At 45.6% G+C, this 15,342-nt stretch overlaps 1 protein-coding gene across 2 annotated transcripts in view; it reads left to right on the forward strand.

The window, feature by feature from the left end:
• Positions 1-15,342, forward strand: part of NUDCD3 (NudC domain containing 3) — a 28,354-nt gene that overhangs the window by 2,788 nt on the left and 10,224 nt on the right. For both annotated transcript variants that reach the window (XM_056571258.1, XM_056571257.1), the window contains exons 2-4: positions 3,294-3,494; positions 3,571-3,821; positions 14,906-15,038. In XM_056571258.1, coding sequence (XP_056427233.1) covers positions 3,303-3,494; positions 3,571-3,821; positions 14,906-15,038 — 576 coding nt within the window. In that variant the 5' untranslated portion in view covers positions 3,294-3,302. The remainder of the gene's footprint in view (positions 1-3,293; positions 3,495-3,570; positions 3,822-14,905; positions 15,039-15,342) is intronic.

Raw genomic sequence — 15,342 nt, forward strand, 5'->3', positions numbered from 1 at the left:
TAGGGACCTCGGCTTTTATTTGCGTCCGCTTATATTCGAGTATATACGGTATTCACAATATCATCTGCTGACACGTTTAATATTTTTATAAATTCTTTTAATTCCGTTACATTCTCCAGTTTTCCTCCTTTTGTCCTGTCCAGGGGGGGTGGCGGTTCGTAACCCCCATGATCTCACACTTATCCCCTATTCTGTAGACAGGGGATAAGTTAATTTAAGTCAGAATACCCCTGCGCAATGGGATGTGAATTTCCATAGAAGAGAACTCCCAGTTCGCTTCCCCTTAGCATGCTGATGATGTAGGTAGAGCAGTGTTTTTCAACCACTGTGCCGCGGCGCACTAGTGTGCTGTGGCATAGTGTAAGGTGTGCCATGGGAAAAACACCCGCCGGTTGTTTTTGCCGCGGGACATCTCTGTGTCCCGAAAGTTGCTTTCGGGACACAGGGATGCCTCTAAGTCCCTGCGGCCTCGTGTTTACTTTTAAAACTGACGTCACTGACGTCCCATGCGTGCGCCCATAGCAGCAATCGCGGAGGACCGGAGCAGCGAGGAGGACGCGCGCTGTCAACTTGGTAAGTGTTACCAGCGGCGCGTCTCCTTCGGTGTTCCGAGCACCGCTCCTCCGGTCCCGGGACCTACTGCTATAGCCGGACCGGAGGAGCGGTGCTCGGAACACTGAAGTGGGGCAGTACACAGGCATACAGCCTTCAGTAATACACTGTATGGCTGAAGGCTGTATGTCTGTGGGGAACTATACTGGACCTAATGTGGGGGGACTATACTGGACCTAATGTGGGGGGACTATACTGGACCTAATGTGGGGGGACTATACTGGACCTAATGTGGGGGGACTATACTGGACCTAATGTGGGGGGACTATACTGGACCTAATTTGGGGGGACTATACTGGACCTAATGTGGGGGGGACTATACTGGACCTAATGTGGGGGGACTATACTGGACCTAATGTGGGGGGACTATACTGGACCTAATGTGGGGGTAATATACTGGACCTAATGTGGGGGTAATATACTGGACCTAATGTGGGGGTAATATACTGGACCTAATGTGGGGGTAATATACTGGACCTAATGTGGGGGTAATATACTGGACCTAATGTGGGGGTAATATACTGGACCTAATGTGGGGGGACTATACTGGACCTAATGTGGGGGGACTATACTGGACCTAATGTGGGGGGACTATACTGGACCTAATGTGGGGGGACTATACTGGACCTAATGTGGGGGGACTATACTGGACCTAATGTGGGGGGACTATACTGGACCTAATGTGGGGGGACTATACTGGATCTAATGTGGGGGGACTATACTGGACCTAATGTGGGGGGACTATACTGGACCTAATGTGGGGGGACTATACTGGAACTAATGTGGGGGGACTATACTGGAACTAATGTGGGGGGACTATACTGGAACTAATGTGGGGGTCTATACTGGAACTAATGTGGGGGGACTATACTGGACCTAATGTGGGGGGACTATACTGGACCTAATGTGGGGGGACTATACTGGGCCTAATGTGGGGGGGGGGCTATACTGGGCCTAATGTGGGGGGGGGCTATACTGGGCCTAATGTGGGGGGGGGGCTATACTGGACCTAATGTGGGGGGGGGGGCTATACTGGACCTAATGTGGGGGGGGGCTATACTGGACCTAAGGTGGGGGAACTATACTGCCAACCTAATGTGGGGAGCTATACTGGGCCTAATGCGGGGGAACTATACTGCCAACCTAATGTGGGGAACTATACTGGACCTAATGTGGGGGACTATACTGGGCCTAATGTGGGGGAACTATACTGCCAACCTAATGTGGGGAGCTATACTGGGCCTAATGTGGGGGAACTATACTGCCAACCTAATGTGGGGAGCTATACTGGGCCTAATGTGGGGGAACTATACTGGACCTAATGTGGGGGGACTATACTCGACCTAATGTGGGGGAACTACAACCTAATGTGGGGGAACTATACTGCTAACCTAATGTGGGGGAAAATAAGGGTGTGCATAGGAATTTGTTCATAGTTTTTTTTTTTATTTAACTATAGTCCGGCCCTCCAAGGAGACAAGTGCAGTAAGTACTGAGTGAGTGAGACAGATAAATAGATATAGTGCAGTGCGTTTTTTCCCTTTGCTCGTCAACCTCGGTAGCGGTGCCCCGCGGAATTTTTTTTTTCCGAGGTGTGCCCCGACCCGAAAAAGGTTGGGAAACACTTAGGTAGAGCTTAGTGCAGAATAAAAATGTAGCAGAGGCATAGCTGTTCATGTGGTAGGTCAGGGCTGAATGGAGAAGAATGCTCAACTAAAAAGCCAGGTCAGACACAGAAGCGGATTGAAAGCACACCCTCACAGATCACAATAGTACCTTTTGCACAGGTAACAGAAAGGTGTCCCCCTTCATATAACTTCAATGAAGTCGGATTGGGGGGAATGCATAGTGCAGCACACACTGACCCTATGAATCTAAAAGAGTCAATGTTGCACACTACAACCCAGCAGCAGAGTAGTGGCCCATGAATGTTAAGGTATGTTTACATGTATTGTATACGCTATAGATTTTTATTCTGTGTTTAACTATTAATTTATATTGATTTACACAGCACGTGTGTACATATACTAAGTCAAAGACATTTTCACTGCATGTAGATATCAAAATTCCGATGCTAGTGCTTTTATCTGCTGTGGATTTGCCACTCCATTTAGTGTGCATTTTTTCTTAAAGGAAAACGGTCATGTTGTTCACCTACACTAAAGCCAATACACTGGGTTATAGTGCAGGTGAACAGGAGGGGTCACTTACTCCTGTACATACCTGCACTCTGGAGATCTGTCCCTCCAGGATCTGCTTCCATCTTCCACGAATTGCGCACTGGAGGCAGGTCTGCCGACTCAATTTAAATATTCATTGCCTGGGCGCAGTGCTCACCTGACCCGCGACAATGAATATTCAAATTGAGCTGGTGGGCCGGCCTCCAGTGCGCAATTCGCGGAAGATGGAAGCAGATCTTAGTAAGGTTAGATCTCTGGAGTGCAGGTATGTATAGGGGTCAGTGACTCCTCATCAGTCTCCTGTTCACCGCATGTTAACCCAGTGTATTGGGCTTAGTGTGGGTGAACAGGATGACTGTTTTTCTTTCATGTGACTTCACTGCAGAGCTTTATTTTTAATGGAACAATGATATCCTTAGGCTAAATCAATGAATGTGTTCTTAGCCGCTGCGCACTTTGCTTCTTTTCCAGAGATCTAAGTCCCTTGTTTTTTCCTTGCAGGTTGCAGTGATGGATCCGGGCCTGTCAGACCGCTATGACCATGCGCTGTTGGGTATCCTGCAGCATGTGGGAAACATTCAGGACTTTTTAAATGTTTACTTCGGATTCTTGTATCGCAAGACAGACTTTTATCGGCTGCTTGTGAGCCCCCAGGACCGCATGGGATTCCCCCCTGGTACTGCACAGAATATGGTGCTGCAGGTGAGTAACTGGTAAATACTGTGAGCCTTATATATAATTCTTATAGGGCAGGTAATTCACACTTATCCTCTATCAGGCATTCAAATCCTATGAGCGACTGGCCATGCAGGACCACGAGCAGAGAATGCGAGACTTGCAAGAGAAGCTGAAAAAGAAGGAGGAAAGTTTGGCAGAGAGCGGTGATACTCCCGGAGCAGCAGAAGAAGTTGTTGTAGAAGCACCGGCAGAAGAGATACCACAAAAGCCAGAGGAGCATAATGTACCAGATGCACAAGAAACAGCTGTGGCCGGTGCAGATAACACAGAGGACTCCGTTGCTGTGCCCCAGTAAAGTACCACAATTTACCAAGTTGGAATGTGCCTTCTCCTGGCCTGTATATATATTTCTTTTCTGTATGTTTTCACTACTCCCAGCTTTAAAAGGACTGCTAAACGTAGCTTTCCTTCTTGTTGCCCTAATAGGATATTGACAGTTCACTGCAATGCATGTATTGCAGTGTACTGTATAAGCAATCGCATAGTCATGTCCTCTAGGGGGACTAAAAAAAGTATTTCAAGAAAATCTAGACTAAAGTATGAACGTAATTTGTATAACTGTGTTTAGAAATGGCTAAACTTTTTAAAGTGCTACTCCGCCCCTAGACATCTTATCCCCTATCCAAGGATAGGGGATAAGATGTCTGATCACGGGGGTCCCGCCGCTGGGGACCCTGTGATATCTGCTGCAGCTTCTAGTCATCTTCAGCATGGAGCCGAAATTTGCTCCGTGCCTGATAACTCCCGATGCAGGGGCCGGAGGTTCGTGACATCACAGCCCCGCTCCCTTATGACACCACACCCTAAATTCAAGTCTATGGGAGGGGCATTACCGGCCATGCCCCCTCCCATAGACTTACATTAAGGGGGCGGGGCGTGACGTCACGAACCTCCGGCCCCGTGCAGATGACTAGGGGCAGCAGCAGATATCGTGGGGGTCCTCAGCGGCGGAACCCCCACGATCAGACATCTTATCCCCTATCCTTGGATAGGGGATAAGATGTCTAGGGGCGGAGTACCCCTTTAAATTCAGTAATTGGGCCTGCAGAGTGATTGTTATGAAAAGGAACACCCGGTGCCAAAACTTTTCCAGAGATTTTTGGTCATCTCATGTGCCAGAAAGAAATAGAATAGTGAGTGATCAGATAAAGTCCCATCTACCCCAAAATGATACCAATACAAACTACAGCTCAATACGCAAAAAAGGAGCGCTCACACGGCTCCATAGATAGAAAAGTAAAAATCTACAAGGGTAAGAAGGTGGGGATACAAAGCATAAAAAATACTAGTAGTAATAATTGCAAGTAGTAAATCATGACAAAAACTATATAAATTTGATATCTCTGTAATCATACTGATAACAGAATAAAAGTAACATGTCCGTTTTGCCACATAATAAATGTTATAGAGACAGAACCCTAAAAAACGTTAACATTCTTTCCAATATTGGCCACTGCATGCGTGTGTGGTTTCACCCACATACAGCGATCGTGATATATTACCACCCCACTTTCTCAGCTCTCTCCTATAAGGTGAGGTAAGAAGGCATTGGGCTGAGATGACAGCAAGCTGAAAGTAAACCTCTGGGGAGCGAGGAAAGGCAATATCTTTCCTGCTTCCTAGATAACCCCTTAAGGGTACGTTCACACCTACAAATCCTGCGCAGATTTCATGCACAGGATTTGTAACTGCAGATTAGAAGCTGTGTTCAGTCATTTAGTTTACGCTGAAATCTGCAGCAGAAAATCCTGCGCATCAAATCTGCGTACGTGTGACCGTACCCTTAAAGATTGAATTCCTTAAAGACACACAACTCTTTTTATTTTTATTTTTTTTTTTTTTTTTCCATCTACAGAACAATTTGTGGGCTTGCTTTTCTGGGACCAATTACACTTTGTAGTGACATTTGTATTTCTTAGGTTGGTATTGTATTGTATTCATCATGTTTTACTACCTTTTAAAGGAGTACTGCAGTCTTAGACACTTATCCCCTGTTCACAGGATAAGTGTCTGATCTTGGGGGGTCCAACCTCTGGGATTCCCCCCCCCCCCGCAATCTCCTGTACAGGGACCCAGCACTGCTGCGGCTCTGTGCGGCTAATGCGCATGTGGTCGACCTTCACTCTATGCAGCTCTATGAGAGAGGTGGGGATAAACAAATGCTGCATCTCCGCCTCTCCCATAGAGATACATGGAGGGGGATACATGAATTTGCTCACGGCCCCATGATGAGAACACTTGTCATGGTTCATGGTAAAGGGGTTATAGATATATTATACAGATCACCCCTTTTTTAACCCTAGAATCCCTGAGAAAGCTGTAGCGTATAGTCATCTTGGGTCATTAACAGGTTAAAGGGGTTATCCAGAAATAGAAAAAAACTGAGGTAATTTTTTCTCAAAAAGAGCACCACTCCTGTCGTTGTGTTGTGTGTGGTATAACAACTTAGCGCCATTCATTACAATAAAACAGAGCTGCAATACCACGCAGGGCAGCTGGGGTGCAATTTAAAAAAAAATCAGCTCAGTTTTTCTGATCCTGGATAACCCCTTTAGGGTCTATTCACACGTACAGTATTTTGCGCAGATTTCATGTGCAGGATTTCAAGCTGTGTTCAGTCATTCAGTTTACATTGAAATCTGCAGCAGAAAATCCTGCGCATCAAGTCTGCGCAGAATACTGTATGTGTGAATACACCATGTGCAGGTTCAGGTTCTCTTCTGGTGAACAGACATCTATATCTATATTTATGTTTACATCCTTAACGCCTTCACTCTCTATGACCTACATCTCACGAGGAAGGGCTTTTCTTCACAAGTATTTTTTGGGTACTGTCACTGCAACCTAAGATATAAAGCCGGGCTCCTGCCACAAATGCTGAGTTTGGAGATAAACTGCAATCCTTGTAGTTTAACTCCTTACCTGCTAAGGTTTATGGACACCCTGTTATCTAAAGATCAGGGTTTCCCAATGTGCCTCCAGCTGTTGCAAACCCACTACTCCCAGCATGCCCAGACAGCCAAAGGGACTTAATAATTTGCCACATTTAGCTGCACATTTTTGATGTAGAACTAAGTAAACTGATAGATGGTGTAAGATAATATTAGATCCTGGCCTACAAGGACAGCATCTGGTCTACTAAGAACTAGACAGCTTTTCTTAATGGGGTTATCCAGTAACAGACAAACAGAGCTGATTTCTTCCAAAAACAGCACCACACCTGTCCTCAGGTTGTTTGTGGTATTACAACTTGGCATGACTCACTTCAATGAAACTGAGCTGTAATACCACACACAACCTAAGGACAGGTGTGGTGCTGTTTTTGGAAGAAATTATCTCTATTATTTTCTATTCCCGCATAACCTCTTTAATCAGTTTAGGTCCAGGGTATTCTGAGACTTTAGATACTGTATTTGTTAAATTTTACTTTAAATGGCCCCAGTCATTAGGAAAAGGTTGCCCACACATGTGATTGCTCCCCGGCTGTCAATCGGATTCGACCTTTCTCCATAGAAGTCTATGCAGACTTGTATGGTAAAAAGGTCAGATCTGCCGTGGGTCTCCGAATGAAACCTGGTGCGATCAAAACTTTTCACATGTATGGGCAACATGTCAAACATTTTTCCTAATGGTGGTATATTTTTAATTTTTTTTTTTTTTAAAGCTTATAGTTAAAAAAAAATGTCTGCATGTAAATAGAATGTATTCTAGTACATTTTCTGGTAACCTTACAGTTTTACTATTTGTGTTCATTGTCATCTACTGTTAGGGTATGTTCACATGACCGGCCCACAGCGTATTTTACGCTGTGGATCCGTCGCTGAAGGACCGCTGCATGGTGGCTTTACATGTGCCTGCTTGGAGAGACAATATGCCGCTACGAGCAGACACACTGCGATGTGAGAGTCGCAGCGCGCATGCGCAGTATATTCTCACATTGCGGCAGTTCTCAGCCTAGCCGGGGGAGCGGCCACTATGTGTGCGATTACGCCACGCATGCGCGGCGACTCGCACATCGCTTCAGTGTGTCTGCTCATAGTGGCGTAATGCCGCTCCGATGCCGCAGCGGATCTGCAGTGTAAATTATGCTGTGTGAACGCACCCTTACATTTGATAATTTGCATGTTTATTTTAGGGTGATTGGGTCAGGGCTAGCACTATGACAAAAGATAATGGTGTGACCGCACTTTACAGTATTTTCTGTGAATGAACAACCTTATATATCTTTCAAAATCTGCCCTTGCAACTCACTGACTCTACGCCTTTGTTTGACAGAATGTTTGGAGGGGTTTACCTCATTGCCCATAAGTGTCTGATCGGGGGATCCGATTGCTGGGAGCCCCACATATCATGATAATGGGGGTCCCATGTCCCTCTGGTTGAATGGAATGGAGATTGGATATGTGCTCTGCAGCTCTATTAAAAAGTATATATTTTTAGAAAATGTTAAAAATAGAAAAATGCATTGCCAACCCCTGCCACCTTCAAAACTGTGTGACAATGATTTTTATCAGGACCATAGATTTTAATGTATCTGCAGCACACATATTTGACTATTGCTCTTTTTAACCAGGAAAACATGGAACCCCCAATCCAATAGTCTTTGGAGCTCCCAGGGATTGGATCCCCACTGATTATATGCTCCTAGGTAATGAATGTTATTGGAGGTAAAAATGAGTCTCTCGGTCGGAACCATTGGGGGACACAGAACCATGGGTATATGCTCTTGCCACTAGGAGGCGCTGATACTACGCATAAAAAGAAAAAAGTCAGCCCATCCTGCAGGATATGCCCCGCCTACTGACCCTGAGCTAATCAGTTTTTAGCTTAGTGTCATAGGAGGCAGACACAGGTCTGGAGCTCTCTCCAGACCAGGTCTTCTTTTTTGTTTTTTCAGTTAGGGCCTGTGTTAGGTTCTTTTATACTTTTATTTTCTTGTTTTTAGGTGGGGGTTCAGGAGAATGGCGCTACCTGTTCCCCCATATTATGCAAACAATACCCATGTGGCATACTCCTCCCATCTTGTCTAAGACATATCGTCACTATGGTAATTGCCTGGGATCATATAATACAATATATCTCAGTATAGCTCTCAACTAACTATTTTATACAGAAAAACTGAGCAATTGCTACTGATACAAAAATGAATCTTTATTGATATAAATAAATATAACACATCAGGAAATTTAAAAACAATACTGGCGAGACTGGGTAATAATATTGCACGTAGTGTACACCAATGTAAATACAGTATTATAACATATACAATAGGATGAGAAGGGGATGGAGGTAGATGAATAATTGAATAATTAATGCCCAATATTGCACAGTACTATTGTAACCCCAAGTGGAGTGCACTATATCATGTACGTTTTGTTGGGATGACTTTTCTCACGTTCCTTGAGAAAGTCATCCAGATATAATGTACGTCAGAACGAGCAGCAACTGGGCGCAATATGGGCGAGTGGTTTTATACTTGAATTTGGTTAACCTGGGGATACTGCAGTAGCACTCTAGGGGAGGCCATAGTGAGCATATTAGCCCATGATATAGAGCACTCCACTTGGGGTTACAATAGTACTGTGCAATATTGGGCATTAAGCAATTATTCATCTACCTCCATCCCCTTCTCATCCTATTGTATATGTTATAATACTGTATTTACATTGGTGTACACTACATGCAATATTATTACCCAGTCCCACCAGTATTGTTTTTAAATTATCTGATGTTCCTTATGTGTTATATTTATTTATATCAATAAAGATTAATTTTTGTATCAGTAGCAATTGCACAGTTTTTCTGTATAAAAAAAAAAACTGTTCCCCCATATGCGGCTAAGATGCACAGGGCATAGAGTATGCACCATTAACCCCTTCCCGTCAGCGCCTGGGGTTGCACCTTGGGTCCAGGTCCCGCTGTTTTTCCTGCTCGTCCTTCTGTTGCAGCCTGACGTGATGCAGGTGTCTAAAAAGCTGGCTGAGGACATCTTTAGGTTAGTATGGCAGATTTAGGGTAAGTATTTACCATCGTACTTGGAAGGCTTATTTCTGATGGTGTGAGGCGCAGTCCTTTGCCCCGGTCAGGTTTTCCTTTCCGCGCCTTCTTGCTTTTCTCCAATCTGGGTTGGATCAGCATTTGACCCTCAGCTCTCTTAAGGGTCAAGTGTCTGCTCTTTCTATTCTGTTCCAACGGCAGTTGGCTTCTAATTCTCATGTCCGCACCTTTCTGCAGGGTGTGGCCATCAGGACAAGGAGGTTTTTCGGCCACCTCCCTCCTTTTTGCCCAAGGTGGTTTCCCCCTATCATGTGAATGAAGAGATTGTTCTTCCTTCTTTTTGTCCAGCTCCTTCCAATGCTAAGGAGCGTTCCCTTCACAGCATGGACATTGTTCGGGCTGTTCTGATTTATCTCTCGATCACCTTCTCCTTCTTTGTGAATCTAGAGGGTTGGTCGCAAGGGTCTTCCGGCTTCCAAGGTGACCATTTCGTGGGGATTCCGCTCTGCCATTTCAGAATCGTACCGTTGAAAAGGGAAGGTCCCGCCCTTTTGGGTGACTGCGCATTCCACGCCTTCCATTGGGGCTTCATGGGCTCTCCGTAATAGGGATTTGGCCCTGCAAGTCTTTAAGGTGGCCACCTGGTCGTCCTTTCACACTTTCACCAAATTCTATCAAGTGCACACTTTTGCATCAGCTGGTGCCGGTTTGGGACGCAAGGTGTTGCAGGCGACAGTGGCTCAGTCCTCTGCCTGATTCTGTGGGGTACTTTTTTCCCACCCCGGGACTGCTTTGGTACGTCCCACGGTTCTGTGTCCCCCCAATGGTTCCGACCGAGAAAAGTAGAATTTTTTTTTTTTGTGCTTACCGTAACATCTTTTTCTCTGAGGATCCATTGGGGGGACACAGCACTCATCCATGTTTTGTGATTGCCGTTTGTTTTGTTTTTTTTGTCCGAGGGGTGGTTCGGTTCCTTTTGTAGTCTGGATTCCCTCTAACTCCTGCTGGTTTTTCTTCTGTCGGTTGCCTCCTACTGCTTTGGGACTAATCTGATTAGCTCAGGGTCAGTAGGCGGGGTATATCCTGCCATGAGGGGCCAACTTTTTTCTTTGTATGCCTAGTGTCAGTGCCTCCTAGTGGCAAGAGCATATACCCACGGTTCTGTGTCCCCCAATGGATCCTCCGACAGGGATTTTATGGTAAGCACAAAAAATCTACTTGTTTCTTGGTTATATCTGTTTTCCAAGGATGACATCCACCGCCTGCCTTACAGCTCTAACAGGAGTGATCACTCAGCTTTCCCACATTCCTGAATTGAAAATCTGCTTGATAAGAGAGCAGACATATAAATGAATTCACAGCAGTTTTCTAGACTAAATGGATTAATAACTGACAAGTAGGCCATGCTTCATTTCATTTGAAATATATGAGTGTAGTCGGGACTTAAAGGGGTTATCCAGGAATCGAATATTAGAGATAATTTCTTTCAAAGACCACTCCCTGTCTCCAGGTTGGGTGTGGTTCTGCAACTCAGTTCCATTAAAGTGAATGGAGCCAAGTTGTAACACTACACCCAAAGGGGAAACAGACAGGGAGCGGCCTTTGAAAGAAACTAGGTCTGTTTTTTTATTCCTGGATAACCATTTTAAAGGAAAATGGTCATCTGTTCACTCACACTAAACCCAATACACTGGGTTATAGTGTGAGTGAACAGGAGACCGATGAGGGGTTAATGGGTTAAATACGTACCTGCACTTCGGAGATCTTCTTACATCTACCGTGAATTGTGCATTGGAGGCGGGTCCGCCGGCTCAATTTGAATATTCATTGCTGTGTGAGCGCTCACTCGGCGCATCGCTCACATGACCTTTGGCAATTAATATTCACATTGAGCCGACGGGCCCATCTCCAGCACACAATTCATGGGTATGGGTCTATGTATTACTGCTATGTTGCCACCATTTACACCTCTCCCCCCCAAGGTGTTTATCAAAGTATATGAAAGCTTCCAGGTTTTCTGATGACTTTACGGTTTCTTCTCTCTCTCCTTGCTGTAAGATCAGCAACTCATAATGACTTCCTATAAGCAAAGGACTGAGCAGCATTAGAATATTTAGGGTTAAGCCAGTCCCAATCTTATTTGTGGTCTATTTTAAAGAGGTTAATTGGGACTCCAAAACTCAGTGGAAGACATGTACCGTATACACTCGAGGATAAGCCGACCCGAATATAAGCCGAGGCCCCTAATTTCACCCCAAAAACCCAGGAAAAGTTATTGACTCGACCTTAAGCCTAGGGTGGGAAATACATCATCCCCCCACGTCATCATCCAGACCCCCATCATCATCCCCCCCCCTTCATCATCACCACCTGTCAATTACTTCATCAGTGGTCTTCAACCTGCGGACCTCCAGATGTTGGAAAACTACAACTCCCAGCATGCCCGGACAGCCATCGGCTGAAACCTCTGGAGGTCCACAGGTTGAATACCATTGCGGCCTTTGTCATTACCAGACCCCCCCTTTAGTTTTCTACTCATCTCCCCTCAATGGGAAGGAAGGGTGAGCTGGTCCGGGCCATCTATGCTGCAGGGACCGTCCGGTGGGGAGGGTTAGTCGTTCCAGGCTGTCCATTTTCACCGGGAGGCCCTCTTCTCCGCTCTCCGGGCCTGCCCCGGACTAGTGACATTGCCTGGACGACGACGCACAGGGACGTTAATGCGCGTCCCCGTGCGTCGTCGTCAAGGCAACGTCACTAGGCAACATAAATGGGCCGGACCAGCTCACCCTTCCTTCCCGTCGAGGGGAGATGAGTAGAAAACTAAAGGGGGGGTCTGGATGATGACGAAGGCCGCAATGGTCTTCAACCTGTGGACCTCCAGAGGTTTCAAAACTACAACTCCCAGCATGCCCGGACAGCCGATGGCTGTCCGGGCATGCTGGGAGTTGTAGTTTTGCAAGATCTGGAGGTCCGCAGGTTGAAGACCACTGAGAAGGTAGTGACAGGCGGAGAGTTCACTCGAGTATAAGTGGAGGGGGGGCGTTTTCAGCACAAAAAAATCGTGCTGAAAAACTCGGCTTATACTCGAGTATATACGGTACTTATAGCTTTGCCTGTTTCACTTAGTTCCCGTCACTATTCAAGTGAGTAGGACTGAGCTGCGGTACGAGGCATAGCCACTTCTGCATGGATGGAGCTGTGCCTAGTAAGCATCCCATATCCATAGGAACGGAGATGGGGGGGGGGGGATTCCGGGGATCTGACCAGCTCCAGGCTGCCATTTTGGTGCTATTTCTGTATGGGACGTAAAAGCCTGGTCTGCTGCACAAAAACTGTATATAGGTCCAGATTTATCAAACTGTGTGAGAGAAAAAGTGGAGAGATTTTTCCACAACAACCAATCACAGCTCAGCTAACGAGCTCTGGTAAAGTGAAAGCTGAGTTGTGATTGGTTGTTGTTGGAAAATCACTCAACTTTTTCTCTCACACAGTTTGATAAATCTGGGCCTATATGTTTTGAAAATGGACCAAATGTAGTTACTAGTAGTCTAGATTTAGTCTATGAAATTCACAGGAGCTCACTATAGTATTTGTCAGCACACCTTCTTGACAGGTTGTCAGTGTCTAACAGGGGTTTACCAGTTGTTGCAAAATTACAACTCCCAGCATGCCCTGACAGCCGATGGCAGTTGTAGTTTGCAACATCTCAAGGTTTGGAGACCACCGGAGTATACCAGCAAAATGTGGTACAGTAAGCTAGTGTTTGGTTGTTAGTAGACATGAGCGAACTTACAGTAAATTCGATTCGTCACGAACTTCTCGGCTCGGCAGTTGATGACTTATCCTGCATAAATTACTTCAGCTTTCAGGTGCTCCCGTGGGCTGGAAAAGGTGGATACAGTCCTAGGAGACTCTTTCCTAGGACTGTATCCACCTTTTCCAGCCCACCGGAGCACCGGAAAGCTGAACTAATTTATGCAAGAAAAGTCAGCAACCGCCGAGCCGAGAAGTTCGTGACGAATCGAATTTACTGTAAGTTCACTCATCTCTAGTTGTTAGCCAACACCTCCACACTTTTCTATTTAGGCATTGGCTTATTCCCCTCTTCCTATTAAAATAAACATGGACTCAGCTGAGCATGAGAAAGTCAGTAGGAATAGCTTTTGGCTGTCAGCTCTCAAAACTGTTGTGGGCGGCTTAAAGGGGTTATTCAAAGGATAGGGGATAAGATGTCTGATTGCGGGGGGGCCCCGCTGGTGGGACCCCCCGCGATCTCCGTGCAGCACCCGCCTTCTATGCGGGGCTGCGTCTCCTGTCTCAGAAAGCTCTTAGTTTCTGGGACTTGTGTTGAAATGCCACACCACCTCCAGTCATGTCTATGGGATGGGGCATGGCGGCCATCACGCCCCTTCCCATAGACATTAATAGAGGGGGCGTGGCGTTACTTCACATCCCCAGTCCTGGAAACAAAGAGCTTTCCAAGACTGGAGAAGCTGCCCAGCGTAAAATGAAAGTGCTGCTCTTTGGCAGGATAACCCATTTAAGGCCATGTTCACACGACTGAATTTGCAAGCAGAATCGGTGGAAAAATTCCGGCTGGTAATACTGCTGCACGGTGCAGATGGTGGAATTTCCGCCGCGGAAATCCCGATTTCGGTCTCCACCAAAAGAATTGACATGTTCATTCATTCACCGAAATCAGGGCTGCTGGGAGTTGTAGTTTTGCAGTAGCTGGAGGCATACTGGTTGGGGAATACTGCTTTATGAGATAGGAATACCCCTTTAAAGGAGTACTCTACTGGAAAGCATTATTTTTTTTTTTTTAATCAACTGATGCCAGAAAGTTAAACAGATTTGTAAATTACTTCTATTAAAAAAATCTTAATCCTTCCAGTACTCAGCAGCATCTATATGGTCCACAGGACGTTCTTTTCTTTTTGAATTTCCTTTCTGTCTGACCACAGTGCTCTCTGCTGACACCTCTGTCCATTTTAGGAACTGTCCGGAGTAGGAGAGGTTTGCTATGGGGATTTGCTCCTACTCTGGACAGTTTCTAAAATGGACAGAGGTGACAGCAGAGAGCACTGTGGTCAGACAGAAAATACATTCTAAAAGAAAAGAACTTCCTCTGGAGCATACAGCAGCTGATAAGTACTGGAAGGAATAAGATTTTTAAATAGAAGTAATTTACAAATCTGTTTATCTTTCTGGCACCAGTTGAATAAAAAAAAAAAAAAAATGAAATGTTTTCCAGCGGAGAACCCCTTTAAGGGTCAAGTGCCAAGGTATGTAGGCCTGGAAAGCATTGATCGTTGTATCTTAACATATTCCTCCTATACAGCAGTATTATCTGTAATATTGTTTATTTTTCCCATCAGGGCCCAAGAGAGTTTTCAAACAGAGTCGGACAGCTATAATGGCGCCGTGAGAGACAACTACATATGGTCGCAGGATTACGCCGACGTGGAAATTAAAGTGCCGGTGCCTAAAGATGTGGTTAAAGGCAGACAGGTGACTTCTTTTCTGCTGTTCCTTATGTCTGAGGTTGACATGCGGCCAGTGCTCCCAGCAGAGGGTGATACAGACAACATGCAGACTGAAAATTGCTTTAAGCAGACACAAAGGAAATTGAGCAGCCAAAGTGTTTTTTATTCAGCTGCAGATGTCTGATAGAGCGTTAACCAGCATATGTCTCACCTTTTTTTTGTAGAGGAACATTGAGAACGTATTGTCTTGTTTAATAGAGAAGCAGCTCATCTTCACAGAACAAGTGCGGTATGGCATGTCCTGTACTGGTACAGCCCAAGCTGCCCAT

This window comes from Hyla sarda, chromosome 4, assembly GCF_029499605.1.
Source record: "Hyla sarda isolate aHylSar1 chromosome 4, aHylSar1.hap1, whole genome shotgun sequence".
NCBI classification, from domain to species: Eukaryota; Metazoa; Chordata; class Amphibia; order Anura; family Hylidae; genus Hyla; species Hyla sarda.